The sequence below is a fragment of the Thamnophis sirtalis genome, unplaced genomic scaffold, assembly GCF_051295495.1.
Source record: "Thamnophis sirtalis isolate CommonGarterSnake01/CBP01778 unplaced genomic scaffold, rThaSir2_p1.2 scaffold_1, whole genome shotgun sequence".
NCBI classification, from domain to species: Eukaryota; Metazoa; Chordata; class Lepidosauria; order Squamata; family Natricidae; genus Thamnophis; species Thamnophis sirtalis.
The window spans coordinates 66188307-66213388 of NW_028261381.1; the positions used below are offsets into that span (position 1 = coordinate 66188307).

The 25082-nt window shown below is 40.9% G+C and overlaps 2 protein-coding genes and 1 non-coding gene across 4 annotated transcripts in view; 1 reads left to right on the forward strand and 2 right to left on the reverse strand.

The window, feature by feature from the left end:
• The first annotated feature begins 1577 nt into the window (after positions 1-1577).
• On the forward strand, positions 1578-8709 carry LOC106542661 (struthiocalcin-2). Its single transcript, XM_014058461.2, has 6 exons — positions 1578-1740; positions 2731-2846; positions 4969-5115; positions 5762-5876; positions 7148-7220; positions 8466-8709. The coding sequence occupies exons 1-6, from the start codon at positions 1683-1685 to the stop codon at positions 8482-8484; spliced, it is 528 nt and encodes a 175-aa protein (XP_013913936.2). The 5' UTR covers positions 1578-1682; the 3' UTR covers positions 8485-8709.
• Positions 8710-10342: 1633 nt separating this feature from the next.
• TRNAL-UAA (transfer RNA leucine (anticodon UAA)) lies at positions 10343-10425 on the reverse strand. The gene has a single exon. It is a non-coding gene; the product is annotated as a tRNA-Leu (tRNA).
• Positions 10426-15831: 5406 nt separating this feature from the next.
• OSBP (oxysterol binding protein) overlaps positions 15832-25082 on the reverse strand; it is a 30711-nt gene continuing 21460 nt past the window's right edge. Inside the window, exons 6-15 of one of the 2 annotated variants that reach the window (XM_087714480.1) lie at positions 23303-23357; positions 22593-22724; positions 22121-22366; positions 21485-21605; positions 19804-19907; positions 19490-19585; positions 18991-19169; positions 18023-18243; positions 17520-17694; positions 15832-16854 (exon numbers count right to left, since the gene is read on the reverse strand). In XM_087714480.1, the coding sequence (XP_087570606.1) occupies positions 17552-17694; positions 18023-18243; positions 18991-19169; positions 19490-19585; positions 19804-19907; positions 21485-21605; positions 22121-22366; positions 22593-22724; positions 23303-23357 (1297 nt within the window). In that variant the 3' untranslated portion in view covers positions 15832-16854; positions 17520-17551. Of the gene's footprint in view, positions 16855-17519; positions 17695-18022; positions 18244-18990; positions 19170-19489; positions 19586-19803; positions 19908-21484; positions 21606-22120; positions 22367-22592; positions 22725-23302; positions 23358-25082 lie in introns of those variants that run through there. The other variant, XM_087714487.1, reaches the window with a different exon arrangement.

The window sequence follows — 25082 nt, forward strand, 5'->3', positions numbered from 1 at the left end:
GCACCTTTTTCTTCCACACTTTCCCCTTCCCACACATAACTTTCTATTAATGTGCTTTGATACAGCACTTTGGGAATATCCAACTTCTTTTGCAATTACCTTTTGAGGCTTTCTCTCCTTATGGAGGGTGTCAATGATGGTTTTCTGCACAACTGTCAGGACAGCAGTCTTTTCCATGATTGTGATTCCTACTTAACCAGACTGAGAGACAATTTAAAGGCTCAGGAACCTTTTGCAGGTGTTATGGCTTAATTAGCTGATTAGAGTGGGACACTTTGAGCCTAGAATATTGCACCTTTTCACAATATTCTACTTTTCTGAGATTGTGGATTTGGGGTTTTCATGAGCTATAAACCATAATCATCACAATTTTGACAAATCACAGCTTGAACTGTCTTGCTTTGCATGTAACGAGTATATCTTATATATTAGCTTCACCTTTTAAGTTGCATTACTGAAATAAATGAACTTTTGCACGATATTCTAATTTTTCGAGTTTCACCTGTACATTGTCCATGGTTTTCCCGTTTACAATTATCAGAAATATTCAAAATGGTCATACTAAATACGATATTTTGGTTTAGAGCAAAGAAAGAAAGAATTTGAAGTATAATTCTGGACCGAAGATGAACAAGTAATTGCTAAAATGTATAAACTTTTGTTGATGTTTGAAACAGAGGAAAAACATGTTAAAGAATGCATGATAGAATGGGCCAAGAATTTTGGTTATAATGTACAGATGAACCAATGGGAAAACATGTGGCTGAAAGAGTTGAGATTTATATTGTATTAAGATCTGAAAGAGAGTTTTGATAAAATCATGTGATGTTAGTATATTATGCCAGTTTCTCATATGGTATGGTATATGAGAAATTATCTAGAATGGATCAAGGCAGTTCAAATGTAAGTTGGAAATGTGAACAACATGAAGGGACATTTTATTATGCTTGGTAGACATGTCAAAAAGCTAAAAACAATGGACTGAAAAATGAATCAATATTTAATTGAAGCCAAAACCTTTCCTTTTAGGACTAATCAATAAACAGAAAAAAAAGCCATGGAAGATTATTTCAGGATATGATTATTACAGCATTATATGCACAGATGTGAAAAAATTCAACACAATCCACTATAGAGAAATAGTGAAATGACAGATCTTGCTGAGATGCATAGATTAATTTCTTTGATTAAGAGAAGACACCATCTATCTTTATTGGTGAATGGAAACCTCTTATGGATTTTTTGGCTAAAAATAAAGAAAGGAACTTCTGGTGTATGGCTTTGATGATTGGATAGGATGGCTTATAGAAAAAGAGCATTATGATGTAACTTTAGAGAGAGAAACTAAATTATAATTCTTATAACAGCTGTGAAGAATATCAGAAGTTAATTTTTAATATTTTTTTCTTTTTTTCTATTTGTTTTCAACTTTAGAGAGGAGTGTTTTGAACTTTGATTTTTCTGGTCAGTATTGTGGGTTCAGCTTTCTTTTTCAAACAAGGAAGAAGATCTTCAACCAAGATATTGTGTACACTTGCCCAACTTATGCAATTTCGGCAAATTAGTTACGCAATAATATTCTTTACATACTGTTCTTCTCCCATAAATACAAGGGGAAACTTCAGCTCTTCAGCCGTTCTCCTGTTCATCTGCTGACTGACAGCTTGGGCTGCTTCTGCTCAATGAGAATGTGGTCCTGGCTATTTATCTGCACCGTCCTGGGCATCACTTCTATGCATGGTGAGTTTACACTAGTTGAAAGGAGAAAAGAGGAAAGTAAGAATCTGAGAACTAAATTAACTGACAGGTATCCATATTATTATTATTATTATTATTATTATTATTATTATTATTAGTAGTAGTAGTAGTAGTAGTAGTAGTAGTAGTAGTGATAGGAGCAGTAGTAGCATTCGTCAGACTGCAAGGGAAAAATAGAAGCAGGATAAAAACAGGAAGAAGAAAGGGAGCCAATATCTATGCTGCAGTTTATTTTTATGCATTCCTATCCAGAGGTATGGGCCACAAGATTCAGGCACTGGTCTGACTTTGGGTGGAAGAATGCCTGGGATTGCAGTCTTTAAGAGTTTGGTATCTCCTGGACCATATCAATGCCTCCTTTTAATTATAACAAAACCCCAAAGTCCATAATGTGTAAATGTGTCCAGAAAGGGATGGCATGACCTTGGGATACAGCAATGGCCATAAGTGTGAACCAGTTGCCCAGCATTTGAATTTTGATCACATGACCATGGGAATGCTACAAAGGTCGTGTGAAAAATGGTCTTAAGTCACTTTTTTCATGTGCTGTTGTAACTTTGAACAGCCACTAAATGAACTGTTGTAAGTCGAGGGCTACCTGGATTGGATTGCTCTGACTCCTCTGTAGATAAAGGCTGCAGGATTAAATAGCAATTCTTGATTGGGTGGATATAATTTATTCCATGGAGGATTTCTAAGAAAGAATAAACCTGATTGTTTTAATTATATCTTAAGGCTCCAGGACTAACTCCGAGTAGGAGATAACAGAGTAAAAGGGCATAGAAATACACAATTTCTGTAACGGCCCCTTCACATATCTTCTCTTCCCCATACTACTGGTAGATCGATTCCACTTGGATCATATAAATGGGGATTATATAAGGTTCCACTTGGATTGTATAAGTGGGGATGAATAAAATGAGCTGAAATATGTAGTGACCAAAACCTTGTTTTTACTTCTCTTTGGATCAGATGTCTCTGCCCAGAACTGCCTTTGTGCCCAGGGTTTGTGTGCCAGTGGCTGGGTCCAATATAAGTCTGCCTGCTACAAGGCTGTGAAGCAGCGATACAGCTGGACTGAGGCTGAGGCAAGTGATGGGGATGCACGGGGAGGGGGGGAGCAGAGCAGACCCTGGGAGCAAGAACATTTGTGACCAAACCTATGGGAGGTTCCCCCCACCCCCGACTCCTACGTTTGAATGGCTTATTATAATTAATTGTAAGAGAAAATTTACAGCCAGTTGAAGTCAACCTGAATGACAAGAGGGAGAAGACTCAGTCAGGAATTTCTCTTGTGGCCCAGGAAATTTTTTTAATGTTTTAGCGTGTTTAGTTTTATAGTTTTAATAGGATTTTATGTGCTGTTTTAACTTTTGATTGGGAGCTACCCAGTGTTGGTTAGAAGATAAGTGGCTACATAAACATTTTCAATGAAGGAAGGAAGGAAAGAATAGTTTCTAATTATTTACCTTGTCTCAGAGCTAGTATGCTGACGGAATAGTTAGGGGTAAATACATTAATAATAAAGTCACCCAGATGTTTTTTTAAAAAAAATCCAATGTTACATAAGAATTTCCACTGTACTTGCCTTTTCCCTTGTCTTGCCTTTGATTTATTGATTTTTTTTTTAATTATCTGGCTTCCCTTTTTAAGCAATTCTGGGTACGTTCAACAACAACATTGCCATTTGGAGCCCAACATGCCTTGCACTATAGTGGGCCAAAAGTCTATAAGCTTTGATTCTGCCTTTGCTCCCAGCTGCTTAGCCAAGAATCAAAGCTTTGCTGCGGCTCCAGTATATACTATGGTATATTATTTTTGGCATGTTAATAAAATTGTTTTGTGTCCTCAAAGTGATTTAGTTGCTTTAAGTGAGCAAGATTTTGACCATGACCAAGAACCACAGACATGCATCTAACTCTCTTCCCATATCTTGCCAAGAATAGTTTAGTGCTTTTCCTACAGTAATGCAATTTAGGTAATCTACCATTTATGTCCCCATCTTCTCAAAGATGCAAAGTGCCATAATGCCATGGTTTAGTTAGTTTTATCTAGATACGCACAAGCCAATATATTTGCATGTCACATTTTGTTTGGGATCATTGTCCTTTTCCTAGTTTCTAGTCTTATGCTAGCTATATTGCTTCTGGGAATAAATAGCAGCACTCTATAGAACACTTTAAAGGATGCAGTAGCTCAGTGGTTAAGATGCTGAGCTTGTCAATCAAAAAGGTCAGCAGTTCGGTGGTTCAAATCCCTAGAGCTGCATAATGGAGTGAGCTCCTGTCACTTGTCCCAGCTTCTGCCAACCTATCAGTTCGAAAGCATGTAAAAATGCAAGTAGAAAAATAGGAACCACCTTTGGTGGGAAGGTAACAATGCCTTCAGCATTTAGTCATGCTGGCCTCATGACCACAGAGACGTCTTTGGACAACGCGGGCTCTTCAGCTTGGAAATAAACATGAGTACTGCCCCCTAGAGTTGGGAATGACTAGCACATATGTGCGAGGGGCACCTTTACCTTTACCTTTATAGAACACTTTAGATTTAGTGAGCTTATAGCAACCTCCTCTTTTCTCCTCGACATGATAGCAGATGATATTTGCTTCAAGATATAACAAGCCAACCAGTCTGCCTATTGCATTTGGTGGCACCTCCTGCTTGTTCTAATCAATGGACCTTCTCCTGAAAGCATGGCACTGCCACTTAGGATTCTAAATAATCCGCTAAATGGATCTACTGAATAATTTGCTTTTGAATCAAAAATAATGATTAAAATTAGATCTATCTGCAGAATTCTGAGCAAAGGGTTAACATTTTTTGTAGCTCTTTGCTGTCCTTCACATTTTGCAGTCTGGATATGGTAGCTTTACTGAAAGATGATTTTTAAACCTGCCCCACTTTATGAATGCAGAATAGGTTTTCACTAAAGCAACAACATACAGGCTGTTCTGATATCTTCAAATGTTTGATTGAATCGCTGCATCTGGTTTCAAGCAGTTATCTTGACCTTGTAACACAGTTTTTGAGTTTTCTAGTGGCACACAAACTTATGAAAAGCTCAGTTCAAATACTTCAAAAACATATAATTACATTGATTGGAAAAGCTCGAGTGAAGTATTTGATGAGGACGTTTGCATAAGGTTCTTGTGAAACTGATATTCTGGGATAGTTAAAAAGTAGATGTGCTTCACTGTGAATTCTTCTTAGATATCTTGTCAGCGTTTCACTCCGACCTCCCACTTGGCCTCCATCCATAGCACAGAAGAAAATGATTTCATTTTTCATATGATGGGCAAACCAGTGGACTACAACCGAGGAGAGGCCTACTGGATTGGTGCACATGACACCTTCAGGGTAATATTTTAATATCTTAAAAAAGGTAACACCAATGATTAATCACTTATCTGGAAAGGCATCAAGTTTTACTTTCCCCGCCCCCCACTCTCTGGGAGAACGAGTTCTTAACTTTCTAAGAGGTTCAGAGAACCGGTTGTTGGAAGAAATCTTCTTTTGGTTTTTTTCTGCTTTACAGGGCTAATCCTGCAGGAAGGAAACATTCTGGTGTTTTTTCTAGCTTAATCTTTATTGCCCTGCTTACAGAAACTGCCTCTCCGATTAACCCTTACTACATTGTAACAGCTAAGCCAAAGTGCCCATCGACCTGAGTAATGTTGAGTTGGCCACGCCCACACGGTCACATGACCACTAAGTCTCACCTACCCACCTGGTCATTAGAAGAGAGAACAGGTTGTTAAATTATTTGAATCCCACCACTGCTCAGGATAGACAACTCTTAACATGGCAAAGGGTGGCTGATTATGCTTTGCACATCCTTCTCCCAACTTATTTTTCCCATGTATTGTCCTCTCTTTAACCAATGGCCCCTCTGATTATGGGAACTGATGTCCAGCACATTTGGAGGGTACCAGATTAAAGAAAGTTGGCTCTGCACAAAACATAAAACACTTATTTTAACAAATTCTGTGTGAAAATTCCTCAGGAGGGAACCTTTGTGTGGACAGATGGTTCAAGATTTGATTTCAACTCATTTCCTTCTGAACAACCTGATGGATTGGCAGGAGAACACTATCTTGGCTCCTGGTTTATACGCAATGGTAACTTTTACATATTTACTACATGGTGTCTCACCAGGCACCTTGCTACAATTACATTTTAAAAAAACTTGTTGAAGTAGAAAATTAACAGGTTGACTAATACAGAGCAAAGTCTTCAGCAGGAATGTCTTTAGGCCTTACTAAAATTGCACTTGGAATATAAAGTGCCTTGTGTGGGCTAGCTTTTATTCTATGTTCCTGTGTTTCCCTGAAAATAAGATCCAGTCTTATATTTTTGAGGGCTCCAAAATAAGCAATAGGGCTTATTTTGGGGCTGTCTTATTTTTTTTCCATGTATGGGAGGCCCATTTCTTCAGCTTGTTTACGGTCACAAGGGGGCAGGAGGCTGTGTGGTGCACCAGTGTCATCACTGTGAGGCAAGGGGCTGCCCCATGCACCCCACACTGAGTTACCTCAGGGCCCTGCAGCCAAGCCATCCACATTCCGGCACCTGTCTTGCCTTAAGGTGGTGGCTCCAGCAGACTTGTCCAGTAGGACCCTCATGGCTGTTAGCCCACTTCTGCTTGCTTGTGGCTGCGATGGAGCAGGCAAGCTGAGAAACAGTGGGACAGAGTGAGCGGGCAGGTGCAGGAGGCTCGTCTTCACGTCTCTTGGTTTTCCCATGAGCCATGCGGCATATCTGCCTTTCCCCCACCTCTGCCTTCAACTGCTGCCAGTGCCGCCATGCGAAGACTATCCTCCTGCAGTTGGTTACCTGCTCCAGCCCACAATTCTCAGCTTTCCTGCATCCTGCGTGGGGTGTCTGGATTGCCCCTGCCTCTGCCTGCTGCTTGGACAGGGAATCAACTCACATGTGCTGTGCAGGCTCCGGCTGCTCCAGACACTGTTGGTCCCTGCCCCCTTGCTTCCTTCGGTGACCAGGCCCCTTCACTGATGATAACCTTAATCAGGGCTTATTTTTTGGATAGGACTTATTTTAGGAGTACATGCAAAATCAGTCTAGGGCTTATTTTTTGGGTAAGGCTTATTTTAGGGGAAACATTAGTGAGTGGCCTTACTGATTATGGCACCCCTTTTGTGAATAGGCAGATCTCAACAATAGCCTTTTTGTGTGTTGTGTTCCTCATATGCTCTCAAAATTTCAAAGGTGCCTACCTCTGGTTTAAATTATGCCCATATTACTACTCCCATAGTTATGTTGTACCACAATCTCAAAGACAGAAATTGTAAGGCTATTCACTGAACATTAGAAAGCAATTCCTGTGTAGTTTAACCAGTCTAAACCCATGATTTCATTTGTTCTCCTTTAGAAAAGATTTCGTGGAATGATTACTCCAATTCATGGAAACTCTTATCTGTTTGTAAATATAATCTAGCAAATAGGTAAGAAAATTATTTTTCTAAAAGCTGTATCTAACTTTTCCATTGTGTTAAGTGCAACACATTAACAGGAGCTGACAGCTTCCAGATGCAATTGCCATACAGCATTTATTTGTTTAAAAAGTAACTTTTACCTCTTGCAATATATTTTGGGTATTCCCCTCTCACTTAATTTCCAGAAATCATTATGACAGTAAAAAATGGATGGTGATATGTTTATTTTATTTTTCGATGTTGCTTCAATTGTTTTAAATATGATACAAAATTTCACACCATGAAAAGTTCCATCCCAAAGCTTTACACCCATTTCACATCCTCAGATTCCCATTCCTAAATGCATTGGGTTAAATTTGGCAAAAGCCTTTCCTTTCAGTGGCAGAGCCTCATTTTCCCACGAGATACACTCTCAGTGGAATCAAATATATGCAGGCAACTGTTTGCATGGAAAGAAAATCAGGTGTGCTAATGGGATGCAGATAGTTTCTCAAATTCTTAAGACTGGGTTTAATACATTGCCCTTAGCCACAGTTTAGAAACACAGTGCCTGTGTTCACACAGCATGCTAGACCAACATTATGATTCAACCATGCAGGAATTGGCTGCCTTGCAAGATACATGTTAAAAGAGTTTTAAAATCCAGCCTTTATTACTTCATAGGTAACTCAAGGTGGCACAATAACACAGCACAACTTTCCCTTCCTATCTTCTCCACAACAAGAGGTGGGTTAGGCTGAGAGTGACTTGCCAGAAGCCACCTAGCTGGCTTTCATGCCTAAGGTGGGACTAGAACTCACAGTCTCCTGGTTTATAACTTGAAGCCTTCACTACTAGACCAGACAGGTTATTTTATGATCACACATTATGGCCACTTCCCTTCTTTTCCTACCCTTCTCTTAAGCCAGCCAGTTATTCTCATTGAGGTTTAACTTAGAGTCATATGATAAGCCAGATCCATATTCGTTCTCAAAGCAGCCTGTCTCCATAACTTAGCATAAATTCCATCTCTTTTTTTCTGCTGCAATACTAGCCAGCAATATCACCACATTAACATCCGTTTGTGTGAAATGCTTTAAATTTTGCACTTGAGAATCAGATTATTCATTCTGCACACTGGGGGATATTAATCTAGGAGTCATTTGCTCAAATATAGGGATGATTATTTCTAAGGATACAATTTGCATATTGCACAAAGCTGGTGTAACATATGTGTTTGTGGTTTGACTGTCAGTTTCTTTCTTTCCTAAACAGAGGATGCTCTCCTTGTTAGGAGATATGAGAGACACACATTCACAAGGTGAAAAAAGCTTATTTCTACGCTGGAGGATTATTGTGTGAAGCTTTGCTTTTCTATAGCAACTTTCTAGAGAAACCTGTTTTAGTGCAGATCAAACTATTTGTCCTATTCTGTAGGAGCAACTGGATTTTACCACTATAGAGTCTTTTTAAAATCATTTTTATTGAGATGCAAATAAAAATTGTTTCTTGCTGGTTTTATGGCTGCTCATGTTATTATTTGATTCAGGAAATTACAACAACTTTATACGGTGGACTATTGATAATCTGTTTGAAGATTAAAGTGTAAAATTATCCCAGGATTTAATACCATCTGAAATAACAGCCGTGCATATTAATTTCATCCTTTTTAATAAATAAGTAGTATCAAGTACATGACTACTTGGATTCCAGTGAACTCATTGAAAGTACTTCTACAGCATTTATATAAACTAATAATTAAGTATCTAAATGAGCAAATTAACAACTGTTTATTCCATAATCCATTCCATTATTACTGAAATCCTTGATGGATGACAAATACCTTTCTTTCATGTGCAAAAAATTCAGGTAGCTTTTTGTGTGTGAAGACAACAGTGGAATCAAGAAATTCTGAAAAAAATGATTAGTACACTATTACATTGCCAAGAGGATTAACACCTTTCAGATGAAGCTTGACTCAGAGCACTCCATCCACTTGTACCCAGGACTCAGCATTACTTTTGAGAATTTTTGTGTTATTCTGTTTCTGATAAGATGCCATTCACAGGGATGACAACCTGATATACCACCCATAAAATCCCATTTAAGTCCTCTGAATAGCTACTTCTTTGCTAAGCCAAGCCATAGGAAATTGGCAGATATGGTGGTATGTGAAGTAAGATAGGAAGATGTTTTTAAAAAAATCTAAGCATCTACATGCTCACTTGAGTACCATTAAGGCCTGGTGAACTGTAATATTTTTCTGAAAAAAGATGCACAGAATAGATCTGCTGTCTTAAAAGTATCCATTAGATGGTGATAGGTAAACTATAGTTGAATTTAACATTCTATAAGAATTCCAGCTGTTTATTCAAGACCATGGATAAGCTACCTATTTTCCATTGGGTTGGATTACAGCTCCCATAGTCCTCAGGCATAGTGGAGGGCCCTGTGTTGGGGAAGGCTGGACTATGGGACATGAGTAAGAAGGCAAGCAACATCTCTACCAAAGCCTTTGCTTAGAAATAAGCCCTTCGGGGAGTTGCCCGAGATCTCCGCGAACTGCCAGACCTGGAATTCCTCATGCAAAGAGATGCCACTTGCACAAATGACAAGGACTCCGAATCAGCCGTGAAGGGTGACTTATATCAAAGCAGGAAACCCACAATTTCAGGGTATTTGTTCATCTGTCGCACATGATGATTCAGGAAATCCAATCTAATTTCTTCCTGCAGTTTGTGGTACCTTTGTTTGCTCACCTTTAAAATGCAATTGGTTTCTTTGTTTCCTGTGAATTTGGAAAAAGGCAATACTTTTCTTCACAAAAGCAGAGAGAGAAAGAGAGTGAGAGGGAGGGAGGGAGAGAGAGAGAGGGAGGGAGAGAGAGAGAGAGGAAAGGAAAGGGGGAGAGGAACAGAGGGAGGGAGGAGAGAGAGAGAGAGACAGTGAGGGAGGAAGATTCCAAATTGCCGGAAATTGGATATTGTGACAAATCAAGCTGCTCAGATAACCTAAAACACTGCTCCAAGTATCGTCATTAATCAAATCGATTCGAAGATATCTAATGTCTTCAAATCACCCACTTGGCAGCAGCGGCTCCTCACAGCCTTCGTGCAGACATTCGGCATTAAAAGGAGGAGGAAAAAAACCACTACCAGAAGTGGGGTTCGAACCCACGCAGACTCACGTCTATTGGAACTTAAGTCCAACGCCTTAACCACTCGGCCATTCTGGTAACTCCGAAAAAGAATTGGGAAGGCTTGGGAACAAACTGACAATTCCCACCGAGCCGACCGAGCAGCAGCCGCAACTCCCTCCGCCCAAAGCTCGGCTTCCTAAGCCCCTCTGACGCGCGCGACTTGCGCTGCTCCGATGTTGCTTTAGGCGAAGACTTCACCTGCGGGCAAATTGGCCCCGCCTAAAATGAGGAGCCAATCCCGTCGCACCTGGAAGCATCAGCCAATACGCTCTGCGCTTCCCGAGGGTCTCCCCTTTCTCGGGAACGAAGCAGACACCCTCTCGGGGACCAATAAGCGGGGCGGAGAGTCTTAGTTGCAGCGACTTTAGAGGGTGGGGAGCCTCGGTGGGGATTCCTCTCCCGAAGGGGCCCTCCAGCTCCTTTTCCCTCCCGGACTAGGGGGACGGACGGACGGACGGACGAACAGACGATGGATGGATGGATGGACAGACAGACAGATAGATGAGAGAGGGGGACAGGCAGGCAGACAGATGATGGGTGGATGGATAGACAGATAGATGAGAGAGGGGGGGAGGAGAGAGAGAGAGAGAGAGAGAGAGAGAGAGAGAGAGAGAGAGAGAGAGAGAGAGAGAGAGAGAGAGAAGCAGACAGATGAGAGATGGATGGATGGATGGATGGATGGATGGATGGATGGATGGATGGATGGACAGATAGATGAGAGGGGGGGCAGACAGATGATAGACGATGGATAGATAGATAGATAGAAAGACAGACAGACAGACAGACAAATAGATGATAGATAGACAGACAGACAAACCATTTCATTCCGGTCCTTTCACATCGACCAATAAGCTTCTGGGACCCCTAGAGCTGATCCTTCTTGCCTCGTACCCATTCTGACAGCAGAGCGTGTTGCATGTGGGTTAAGGAAAAGTTGCCAGAGGCATCTTGAGACGGTTGAGATCAAGCCAACTTGCGGATGGTAGTTCTGGCAGGAAGAAGTTGGCATCTTGCTCGCAACCGGTGCTCGGCCCCGTCCAAAGCTTTGGCAGCAGGGAACGCCGGCTTCAGATGTAAAGTTACCGCTCTGGTTGCATGATTTTGGTTTCCGATAAACGCTAAACATTGATTTGGGGTTTTTAAAAAAAGTATTTCAATTTAACATTATTTCGGGATTTTTTTTTCTTTGCTGACAGCTGCTTCAGTACTGTAACTGCAGCTCTAAGCTCAAAGTAACTGCTTTGATATATGTTTCCTTTTTACATCCCAGGAAAGACGTAGGAAGTTGCACATTTAAGAGACAAAGAACAGAAAGAATTTTCAGGGCTTTGAGGCAGAGACTTCTGAAAAACCCTCAGATTTGCAAGTAATAAATTTGAGTTTCACCAGAGGCTTCCCCCAGCCCCCTGTGAATGACAAGCATGGAATGAATTACAGTTATAATAATCTAATGATTAATAATACTAAGCACAGATTCCTTTGGAAGTAATTTTTCCAATTTTTAAAAACATTTTGGTATAAAAGTGTTTTAGTGCCAGTAAGGTTAGAGATTGGCATGAAGTTCCACAGATAAGTTCCAGAAGGGTCCCTATTTTGCTCCTGACTTGGTTTTGCTATCCTTCATCAAAAGATTCATAGAGAATGTACAACACATTTTGTCTAAAAATAGACAAAAATTCTGTTTTGGCTTTTCCAGAATTGTCATCACAAGCAAAATATTGTAATATATGAAGTCTAGCATAGTTTCAGTCTTCAGCAGAATATAATTTGCAATTATTCTTGGAATTCCATTATTAAAATCACAATTTTCTTGATGAATCTTTGCACTTTTCCACCTTCTTGATGAAATAGGTGGAGGTCCATTTTCTGGCTCTAATATTAGCATTTCCTTACACATCCTGTGAATATGTACAATTCTAATGGCACTGTGCTATTGCTAGCATTTTCCAGCTCTTGTCAATTCAAATTCAGTAATCTCAAATCTCTTAACAAAAGTATCAGAGCTGGAAAGGTTTTTGAAACTGGATGAGGCAGCCTCCCAACCTGTACCAATTTTGGGATTGCCTACCAACTTTTAAAAAGTGTTTTCAAAGAAAGATTAAAAATTGTAATTATTGCCTCTGAAGCAGTTGACTTGGGGTTCATTTACTAAATGTTCAATGTAAATTGTCAGAAATGTGCTTTATGTTCAGAATTGAAGAATGTTATGTCCAAGTTGCAGAAACTTAGTATTTCCTAATACAGTATTGCTTAACATTACAAGTTTGACCAGTCTGTATGTAGAATTGAGTATTTCAAAATTTTCCACCTTCATAAATACAATTGTGTGCAAAGGAGTCCTTTGCAGAATCCTGAGATTTTACTACTAGGTCTTGCTTGTATTTCTCCCAAAATGTGAGGAAAGTGATTTTTCTTTTGCACTGTAAATGCAGACTAATGCTCTTGTATGTAAAATTTGTGCTGTTCTTTTAAAATCTATTCTACAAATGCCTTCAAATTCTGTATCTAAATTTGTGCTTACCAGTTCCACCGATAAAGCAGGATACATTCCCAGATTATAATGAAGTATATTTAGAGAAGTATGTGCTACAGAGGCTTGAAAGGTTTTTTTTTCTGAAAACAAATGTTCATTTACATGGAACCTTTCATATCTTTCTGGGAAAATGTTTCCCGGCTGTGCTACAAATAGGCAGCTACTGTGCTACAAATAGGCAGCACTACTCAAGGAAGGGCCTAGAAGTAAGTTCAACTCAAGATGTTTTATCACCTGAAGCAAAGAACATGGTGTCCAGTACTTGCTGCTTAAGGGCAAAACTCAGAGGAATCAAGTTACTGCAGAAGACTCAGGGATGGGTGTGAGATATTATTTGAAGGCAAGAAGAAAAATGTAGCAACCAGGCAATACTTGAACCACACCCATGCCATTTAAAGTGTCCTAGAATTAAATACAGCAGCAGTGAGGAAAGGCACCTGAAGTACTAGTTATTTTTTTGAAACAGGGAAGACTTAACATCTTTCATGTTACACATTGGAATCAAGGAGTTTTAGAAAGGCTTCTGTCACAGTGGCAGGATTTCAGCTCAGAAAAGTCGCCAGTTCTAACTTGTTTTTTTAAAGAGAGAGAAACTACAAATCATGTGAAAAGAAAACAGACCTTTTTGAGTTCTAGGGTTTTACATTATCAAAATATTTTTTAAAAATCATCTGGTCCTTAGCAGTTCCTGAAATTAAGAAAATACCTCAGATGAACAAGAACACACGACATATAACATCATTTATTCTACAAAAAGAAAGCCAAAATGGAGAAGTCATGTGTGAAAAGCTAAGTACGCCTTATGATTCGATAGATTGTAGAACCACCATTAGCAGCAATAACACAAAGTGATTGTTTTCTGTGTCTTTATCAGTCTCACATAATTGTGCAGGAAATTTGATCCACTCTTCGTTACAACATTGCTTCAGTTCATTTCTCTATACATAGCTCTCTTGAGCATTTCAATGAGTTTGAGGTCTGGACTTCAGGCCATTGCAACACCTTAAATTTTATTCCCAGTCATTCTGTTGTAGATTTGCTGGTGTGCTTGGGATCACTGTCCTGTTGCATGATGCAATATCGGCCAGCTTTAGCTGTCAGACAGATGGCCTCACATTTGACTCTAAAATACTTTGGTATACACAATATTCATGATTGAGTCAATGATTGTAAGGTGGTTGCAAAACAAGCCGAAGTCATCACCCCTCCACAGCCATGATTGATGGTTGGTATGAGATGTTTGTGCCAATATGCTGTTTGTTTTTTGCCAAATGTGGCACTGTGCATTGTGGCCAAATACCTTGCTCTCATCTGTCCAAAGGACGGTGTTCCAGAAGCCTTGTGATTTGTTCAGATGCAACTTGGTAAACCTAAGCCATGCTGCCATGCTCTTTTTAGAGAGAGGAGGCTTTCTCCTGGCAACCCTTCCAAAGAAACCATACTTGTTCAGTCTTTTTTAAATTGTACTGTCATGGGTTTGCATTCAACATGCTGAGGCCTGTAGAGTCCAAGCTGTAGCTCTTGGATTTTTTTGCAATTTATCTGAGCATTGCACTGTCTGAGCTTGGGATGAATATCTTGGGACATCCACTCCTGGGAAGATTGGCAACCATCTTGAATGTTTTCCACTTGTGAATAATCTTCCTCCCTGTAGAATGATGAGCTTTAAATTGTTTGGGAATGGCCTTATAACCCTTCCCAGAACAATGACAGCAACAATTCTTTCTCTTAAGATCATTGCTGACGTCTTTTCTCTTTGGCATTCTGATAACACACACCTCAGCGCTGGAGACCAGCAAACTCCTAAAACTTCAGCTTTTATAAAGATAATCACACTTGCTGGTGATCAGTTGATCTAAGGGCACTTAATTAACAGCACTTGGCTATGGAAGCAGTAAATATGTACTTAGTTTTTCCACACGACTTCATTTTGGCTTTCTTTTTGTAAAATAAATGATGACAATGGTGTTATATGTCATGTGTTATTGTTCATCTGAGGTTGTAGTTACATACTTTTAAGAACTGCTAAGGACCAGTTGATGATTTTTATTATGTCCTGATATATAATACCATAGAACTCAAAGAGGATGTGCAGGTAACATTTCTTCTTACTCAGACAAAACAAGTGAATGAAACCATTCCACCTGCCTATATAACTGATTTTAAACAGGCCTAATCACCCAATTGTTTTCAGGGTAAACGTAGTTAAACTCCCAATTCTTCTTAATCTTGGGTAATATATTTGTCTAATTACTTCCATTGACTCTTGATGAAAAGCAACACCTAGAGGTATCATTAGAGAAAGTTAGAGAAACTAGGTTCCTTCTTTTAGGTCCCTCCAAATGTTTCCCCCCATCAGGTGTTGATAAATAAAAGTTCACAGAATCTGTCTGTTTATCTGCCATAAGTAAAGATCTTTTACACGTGAGATATTCCCCCTAGAGGCAGGCAGAAAAGGAGCAAGAGTCAATACATTTGTATGATACTGCCAGTCATTTCTCATTAAGAATTTATACCTTGAAATAGGTAAAAACTATATTGCTAAATTGATAGCTTTGGCAAAACATTAACCTTTCTTTTCTTCTGTTTTTCCCTTCCCTTGTTCATTGGTTGGACCCGGTCAATAGGAGAAAGTATTCACTGTCCAAATTTCAAAGGATCCCCCTAAAATGGCCTTGCCAGCCATTTCAAGATGCATAATCTGAATGCAAAAGGAAACCCTAATTATAACGAGTCCCATCCCCCCCCCCCAGTCTGAAGAACTAATGTAAACTGGAAAAATAAGGAAAGGCAAAGGATATGATGTATGTTATTTTCAACACAGAACTCACCTGACGAAATTTAAAAGGGTTAGGTGTGAGACCAAACCACCTCAAGTGTTGATACTTTACAGAAAGGCACAAATGAACCTTTGTGGATATTTCAGGTTTTATTATTTAATTTAGGGGTTTTTTTGGAAAAAAAAAAAGACAATAATCCCCCTCCCCTCAAAAACAAACCCAACCACAATAGAATTGCAAAGATAGTCTCTCTCCTGCTTTTTTTTTTTAATAAAAAGCCCACCATTACCCCACTAAGGGAGGCCCTGGCCTTCGCCTGCTGCAGAAAAAAAGGCTTCCAATAGGGACCAAGCCACAGTGTACACACTGCATCCAAGACCCAATTTACTTCTGCTGAGCAGCATACTTGTTGGGTTGCCTCATTTCTCCCAACCAGCAAGCACCACTGTTGCCTCTTCTTCCTTATGGGCTAAAGTTGAAAAGTAGGGAGGGGAGGGGTTGTTTAAAACAAAACAAAACAAGGAGCGAAAACACAAAAGGAAGGCACCTCAAAGTGTGATCTTTAGCCAAGGGCAGGGCTGTCTTTGCCCCCGCCCCCATCCCCACCCACATGTACACCTCACCTGGGTAGGCTCTTTACGCTTTGCCACTTCTGCTCAGTGGCAACAGCTTTTCACTCTTAGGATCTGGTTATGGCAGCTGTGACCAAACGGCCCAGACCAGTTTGGGCTGTTCCCAGTCTCCTCATTTTACAAAAGAATCAATGAATTCCTGGCTTGAACTGACAGAGAGTCGGGAGCTTTAGGAGTGACGCCACTAAGCTCCAACTCTGCCTATGTTGAATTATCCGTTATTTTAAAGGCAAGACAATCTGTTCTTAGGTAATGGTTCCTGTATGGCATTTTCATGGATCTGGGGCTCAGTGGAAGAAAGCAGCAGAGGCTAGTGTTACCAAATAGGGGCCTAAGGAATAAAAGGAACAGAAATCAGAACAAAAATTAGATCTCTCTCTACATATATATAATATACATATAAACAGTTGTGCATTAAGCCAGAAGTTGCTTTAGAACAGGGAGGCTTCTATCTTGCATCATTGCCCATCCAAGTGCACAATTTGGGAGAAGGTGCTTGGGCCTGGTGTGGAGAGTAGACCTGAAAAGGGAAAACTGCATCTTTGATTTTGCAACACCAAGTGATCAGCTAGTGATCCTCAAAGGAAAGTTGAACTCTTTGAAGATACAGCTAATCGCTTTCCTATCTATGTGAACTGAGAGACACAACAGCTTTGGTTTCCATCTTTTCCCTCTATTCAATATGGTTAGGAAGTCTTCCTTGTCCTAAGGATGCTATACAGGGTTAGGGGAGAAAAAACAAGAAGCAAACCCCTCTGGTCAAAATGATAGGTCTTCCTGTTCCTTTCCAACCACCTCTGGGCAAACAAAGAGTCTTGGTCTTGCTGCTTGCCTTTGCCTTATGAAAGTTGAAAAGGGGTATAATTGATACAGCACCAGAAATCTGGAGAAGAGGGCAGGTGTCAATCCAGACGTTCTCTTCTTCCTCCCCAAACTACCTGTGTAAGTGGTGTGAGCAGGGAAGTGGAAGATGCAGTCCTCTATGCCTATTTTTCCCTAACCATCCAGGAATCCACACACCAACTTCAGCTTCGTTCAGCTAAGGCAATCCAGCCAATCACCACTGCTGGATTCTGGTTTGGGTGATTGAGTCAAAACAATTGATTAAGACAGACAAGTCAGTGAGAAAAGCACGAGCCAAGAAGTCCCATGATCAGCTGCTTCCCTCCACTCTTCGTCCACTACCTCTTCCTGGGAAGAGACCTGCTGCTTCCAGCTCAGAAGATATCAGGGCATACGTTCCAGTCCTGTTTCTCTTTGCTTTCCCAGTAGCCTCCCCTGTACACATGGGACACCTCCTTGGTGTCAGGATCCTTCTTCCGCTCAAACCACAATGCCTTGTAGGGATCGTACGGGGTTCCTGCGCAAGGGAGGCAGCAGATGAGAAGGGTGAGAATTTTCAGACTGATGAAAAACGGTGTTAGACAGGCTATTTCTCCTGGGAACACTAAAACTTCCTTCTCAGGGAATGGCTACTGTTTAAAGGTAATCATCATACCTCCATACAAACAGCATCTTAGCTAGCAGGACTAGAAAAGACTTTGGCCCAATATGTGGCGGAAGCACTACTAATGGGGAGCACAGAACAGCAGATCAGGCGAACCATTGCCCAGCTGTAAAAATATAAGGCAGCTTCTTAAATTCTTAAACGCTCCCTAAGTGGAAGAGGCCAATGGGACACTTCTTACCATCCTCTGTCGCCCTCATGGCTTCAGCTTCACGTTTTTTACGGGAAAGGCGTTGCTTCTCCTCTAAGCGCTGCTTCTCTGCATTGGCCTCATCCCAGCGCCCATTCTCCATGAGTCTTTGGTCAGGCCGAAGTCTGCTGTCAGTGGGAGCGGTACCACTTTCTGGGGCATTGAGTGTCAAAGCCAACTCTGAGAAATAATACATGTTCTCTGCATTCTTCCTGTATCAAAAAAGGAGAAAAATAATAGAAGTGGCAGCAAAGCTCATGGGTAAGGCAATGACACATATTCATTTTCTCTCTCCAACCCTTTGGTCTTTCACATGAATGCTGTTTTATTGTGTTTTATTGTCAGAAGTAACAACTGTTGATCCTGGGAAATTAGATGCATCAGTGGCCTGTTGCTACTAACAGAAGGGAAACAGTGATCTGTTGATCACCCATCAAGTGAGCAATGAGAAAAGTTTTTTAAAAAAAGCCTCTCAGATGTCTTTTAATTGCTTAATGCTTAATGAATCAGACCATTTTCACCTGGATGTCAAGATCTATAAATATGCCTACCCATAACTGACACTTGAAATGTTATTTCCATTTGAAATAAAAGTAGCTGTTATGGTACATTCAATTAAAAGGTTGATGAATGAGCTTTAAAGTCTAGGGGTGGGGAAGATTTTTCAGTGCTCTCCATTCTCTGACTTACACCACTGCTAGAAAACACCCCTCTCCACAAACTTCATAATACATCAGTTATTTTAATGGTTTCTTTTGAATGTATTTGTTGAATATAGAAAACAGTCATTACATTGACTATACTGTGGTGTGATTTAAATGCTATCACGGTCTACTTCTCCCCCCTCCCCCCCGCCCTTCAACCAAAATCAATTGAGTCCATAGAACGTCCTCTTTAGTCATAAGAGGAAATGTATTTGCTTCTTCCATAGCTCCCTGCAGGTACCATCCATTACTTACGGGAGTGGATTCCTCTTCCATAACACCACCCTGCTGTCCTCTGTTTCATGTGTTCTTAGACGGCTATCACCACCATTCTCCACGCTAGAATTCACTTTGAAGCAGTCAATCTTCTCATCCCAAGTGCCCAACAACATAAAATGCACTTTTCCTGAAGGATCCAATACCTCTCCAGTGACCTGTTATCAGGAGTTCAGGAAAATCATTGGGCAGAGTTCTACTTTTGCTACTTACCTTTTCAATAAAGGTAAACACAAATCTACATACAGGATAGAATGTGTTTGAACGCTTTCCAGACTCACACATAAGCTGAAAGACACTCATCCGAGTGTTCTCCAGAATACTGAGCAGCTTGTACATACAAGAAGGATGTGTTAGCCCTGCTGCAGAAGGAGCACATTCCATGGAGCCCATTACTTTTGGAATAAGGCCCCTCTTGCTATCACACAGGCTCATCCTTATCACCCCACGATAATAAACAAAGCATGGTATTTCTTACCTTTCTCGCCACATCTCTGGAGAAGTAACTATAAGGAACAAATTTGAGAATACATCTCTCATTCGTTTTATGGTTGAGAATCTCAATTTCACCAGACTGGAAAGCAAAAGAGAGAGAGAGAAAGAAAGAGAGGTACATTCAAGCAGGCTCCATACTACCTATGAAAGTTTTTTAAACAGTTACATAATTGTTGTAGTGGTCCTCAAAAGATGGAGGAACCAGTCTCCAAGGCTGGCTTCTAGCCATTATTCTCCAGCCATACATTTGACAGCAACAACTTCATCTCACTGAAACGTTATCTTACTGTAACTCACCTGGTCAATCCATAATTTGCCCACAATGATGTTGTGTACTGTGGTGGTGACTTTTTTCCATGTATAATGATTGCCGGTTGCATGGAAGATACAATGGATGGTACCTAGAGATAGGAAAATGATACACTTAAGATGGTTCCACCATGTTTTAGACTTCTTGTTAAGGTTTGATGGAAAATATGTCATATTCCGTGTACATACCGTGTTTTCCCCAAAATAAGACAGGGTCTTGTTTTCTTTTTACACACAAAACATGGCTTGGGCCTTATTATGAGGGGAAGGTTTATTGTTTTGGGGTTCCCGAGCGGCTGCTCTCTTGCGAGCTGGCTCCCAAAGAGCCGGGCACAGCCTCATGGCCAAAGGGCTGTGTTGTGCTGTTGTAGCAGCGCAACACAGCAGCCATGAAGCGACCACGCTTACGAGCAGCCACCCGACAAACCCCCTTTCCAGCCGGGCACAGCACCATTCACTGACCTAGGGGTATTGCCAAGCCACATGAGCGCATGTTCGCCACCTCCTGGCTCCTGCGGCTTGGTGCCTTCGAAATGGCAGTGAATGGCGCTCTGCATGGCTGGAGAAGGGGGGGTGAGTGAGTGGCTGTTCCGCTCTCGCTCGCGTGCCTCCCAGCCTCACAATGCCCTGGTCCAGGAGACCACCGCTGCCCCCACATGGCTTTTTCTGTGGCTTCCAAACCAAGTCTTCTGGCAGTGGCTGCTCTGGCCGTACGCTCTATGGTTGTGGGCCAGGTGCCGGCAGAGCGTACAACCATAGAGCATACGGCCAGAGTGGCCACTGCCAGAAGACGCGCTTTGGAAGCCGCAGAAAAAGCCATTCACTGCCATTTCGAAGGCACCAAGCCACAGGAGCCAGGCGGCAACGAACAGATGCTCAGCGGCTTGGCGATACCCCTAGGTCAGTGAATGACGCTGTGCCTGGCTGGAAAGGTTTGTCGGGTGGCTGCCCATGAGTGTGGTCGCTTCATGGCTGCTGTGTTGCGCTGCTGTGATAGCGCAACATAGCCATTCGCCCATGAGGCTGGGCCCGGCTCTTTGGGAGCCTGCTCGCAAAAGAGCAACCACCCGGCAACCACCCTCTTCAGCTGGGCACACAGCTGCTCACCAACCTAGCGGTATCCTGAAGGCACTAAGCAATGTGATCACTTTTGCCTCTTCCCCCCCCCCCCCCGGTTCCTGCAGCTTTGCACCTTCGGGATACCGCTAGGTTGGTGTGGGGGGTTGTCTAGGGGGCTTATTTGAGGGGGAGGGCTTATATTTTTGCCCACCAGAAAAATGTGGCATGGCCTTATTATCAGGACATGTTGTAATTTCGGGGAAACACGGTAACTATTGGGTATGGACAGGAAAGACTTTAATTCTTATCCTTTCTTGCTACTTGCTATTCTTTCCATGCATGTATTTTATGGGCCCTTAAAGTCTGCATATATTCTAAATATCTCCAAGAAATACATAGCACAGATTAATGCTCCCTGAATGCTACACTTAATGACAAATATTCAGTATAGAGGCTCCATCTTTCTCACATGTTTATGTCTAGTTAGGAAAAAGCTGGAAATACCAGACTTTGTACTAATATGATTATTAGGTGTTAATAGTTATATTAATTGCCTATGCCTTCCTAAAATAGCAGGCCACAAAAGGGACGGTAAGTGACCAGGACTCACCAAGTGGCATGATTGAGAGGTATTTGCCACGGAACTTGCTGGTGATTTTAATCTCCTGCCGAAGGGTCCAACCATGTCTGGAATCAGCATGATGAGCAGCAGCTGGAGGATGGTGGCTCACCTAGCAGATATGACAAATAGACAAAAAAGGCATATTCAATCCTAGAATGAAGGGTTAAGGGATATGCACCAGAAGAAGAGATGAAAAGAGATTCCAGCAATGGCTTTATTAAGTTACGAGGAATTTTCATATGAAAGTAAACTCCACTGGTGATATAGACAGACAGGCAGACAGAATTTACCATATTAATTAAGTCACTCCGATCAGCTATAATTCTGGGCAATGAATAACACAGCTGGAATACACAGTTAAGTTAACACAAAGTCCAACCAAATAAAAATAAACTATATAAGAAGCACTAAGACAGAGTCCATGTGTCTGCTGGAATAACATGGCTTTAACCTGCCTCCCAAATACAAAGAGGGAGGAGGCCATCCTCATAGCCTTGGGTAAGATCAACCAAAGAGTAGGAACCACCATTGAGAAGGCCTATCATCCCCATACTATAAACACTGAAAGTGCCAGAATTGTCATGGGATCAAGGAACAGAAAAGGAACATGCTCTTGCTTTTTACCTGTTCGCAGATGGAACGATAGCCATTTTCTTCTAATCGGTCTAGCTCAAACGTTTCCCCTAAGAGAGGGTTGAATGGCTTGCTAGTGCGGAAGACAGTCGTGGAGTAGGACGATACAGTAAAAGCTGCCACGTAGCAGAGCTGCTCCAAGGAGTTCTCACATTTGGCAGCCCGGTCCAACAAATCGTGGTATTCCAAGTCTTCTGTGAGACGCTGCAGCATGGATAATGGCTCGTTGAAATTAACCTGGAAGCAGAAGAAATAGGTGCTAAGCAGGAAATCCTTTTTAGGGATGAAGTATCTGATTCAAAGCTAGTTGTATCTACCATGCCCCAATTTGTACCAAAATCCAAATCAAACTGTCTGTTGCAGAATGAAGTTTGCACAATTATCCTCCTTGGGATTACTTGGCTTTCTACCCTTTTCCACACAGCATGGGGTTTTACTCAAAAACCAGATTAAAGCCACTCACCGGCATGGGGATCTTGGAGAGTTCCTTGCCAATGCAATTCTTCATGATGCTCCATAAATTTAGGCTGTAATTTGGTTTGTGTGGAATCCGAGTTCTCTTCTCCTTCTTAGTATCTTCTCCCTGATGTTTGTACTTTGGGAGAAAAAGAAGACTATTGTAGTTATAGTCTTATAGGGAATGGATAACATGCATATCAATTCCTGAGCAAATTCCTACAATTTCCACTTCACTTTGCTGAAAGTTTAGAAGTACACTTACTCTGATGTCAAATACTCACATCTAATATATCAAAATGAAGACATCTATCCCCAAAAATGCTGCCTCTGAAGCAGTAAAATCTGCATTCCAAATAGCAAAAATATGGGGTGAGTTAAGATGTGGTCAAGATTATACTTTTTTCCCCTTGTCTTCAATAAGCTGTATCTCAAGTTATGGCTTAAATTTTTTCAAACTTACACTAGAATGAGTAATCTAGATCAGAGACAAGCAATATGATATCTCAAGATACTTTGGATTATAATTCCTGTAAATTTTGCCACTAATCATAATTTAGATTTATGGGATTTGACAGTCAAAATACTTGGAAGCTGTTAAAGTTCCTTAGCCCTGATCTAGACCTTAAACCACAGTTAAATTTTGATCACCCAATAGAATCTAATAAAAAGCCATGTCCCTTTCCCTCCTCTCAAATAAAAAAAAAATCAAACTACCTGCTCATCAAGACTGATGTCACTGCTGGCGCCACTGATGTTGCTGCCTGTTCGTCTAAAGGAGTTAGAAAGACAAACCATAAGAAAGAAGGAATTTTGGATGCTCCACCTGAGATGTTTTCCTGCCCCCCCAAAAAAAACTGTTCAAAAAGCAACTGGCAGAGCTACATTATGCTACTTATTTTGCCAGGGTTGGAAACCATTAAGAACTCTGTCAAATATGAAACATTCATGATTCTTGTTGGCTACTAGGGCTAAAAATGTTTTAAAGTCAAAAGGGAACATAAAAGCACTATACAACTATACAATTGCAGATAACTATTTTGATTTAGCAATGTTATTTAGGAATTTGTTAAATCTTCCAAGTTTTACTCCCCACCAATTATTTATCATCTAAAATACTATATCAGCATTTATAACAAAAATGAAGAAATAGTAATAAAGCAAATTGAATGCAATTCAGAAATGTGTATCAGCTCATACAAAATGAATCAGCAAAAGTCACAAACACCTAAAACATTAATATTGGCATTTGAACATTTAATTCTTGCTGTGGACAGAACTGAAACATTACATAATTTAAGATAATAAGAGCCTGGGAGAATTTAAATGTCTTTACCTGTAGCAAAAAACATAGCAAGCTTCTTGGGGAAAAAGAACATTCCACAACTGGGTGGCCTCATCTGCGATTACTCTCTTGCAGAGTTACATCCTGAGCTTCTTACTGAAGGAAGACTCATTGAGAGGCCTCCACTGACATAATACACTAAACACTAGTTATCTAATCCAAGGAATGCTGTAGATTGGTAACAGGCCTGAACAACTGAGTGATGATGATGCAATTGTGTAAAAGCTACTGATCACGACTTGTCTGGGTGGAGAAACCATCTACTAAAGCTGTTTATGAATTGAGTTTCAATTGATTATCTTGCCATCATTAGTGATTGGTTCCCATACCTAATATGTATCTTCCCATCTCTGGATTATCTATTCTGTTATTTCACATAGATGGTGATCTACATGACAAACAAATCAGAATTCTATGGGGCATCACAGAGCTGAGAGACAAGTGCTTCAGCACCATCTTTTAATCATAGTCACCAGGGAAGTGTGGGGTCACTGCAATGCTATACAGATAGTCTTTACTTGATGGCCACTTGTTAAGAGACTTTTCTAAGTTATGAAAGCACTGAACAAGGAAACAATTTTATTGCGGCCATCACAGCATTCCTGCCGTCATTTGATTACAATGTGGGCTGTCAACTAGCTCACAATTAGAACTGTGGCATCCTGCAGTCATGTGATTGCCATTTGTAACTTTCACTGCTTGCTTCCAAAAAGCAAAGTCAGTGGGGAAGTCTGCAGGAGACACTAAATGGTGATCACATAACATCCCAGTTTAATGGCTGCATGGGATTCCCTTAATAGAGGCAACTGGAACTGTCTCAAACTGCTGTCGTAAGTTGATGTGGTCACATCTCATCATGCTTTATGACTGTGTCGCTTAACAATGGAATTGCTGGTTTCACGTGTTGTTGTTAAGCAAGGATTACCTGTATAATCTCTGTTCCCCCAATCAATCAGACTCTAAAGTCAATGGTTTTAAAGTCTCTTGAGATTATACAATGAAGCAAGTGGATCACACATGCTCTCTCTCTCTTACCCAACAATGGTCTTCTTACAAGGAAACCATGGTGATTTTTTGCAACAGAATCAGATAAAAAACTTGAATGAAAACCAGATCCACTCCAGAATGTCAGGAATTGAGTGCCTCAAGTGT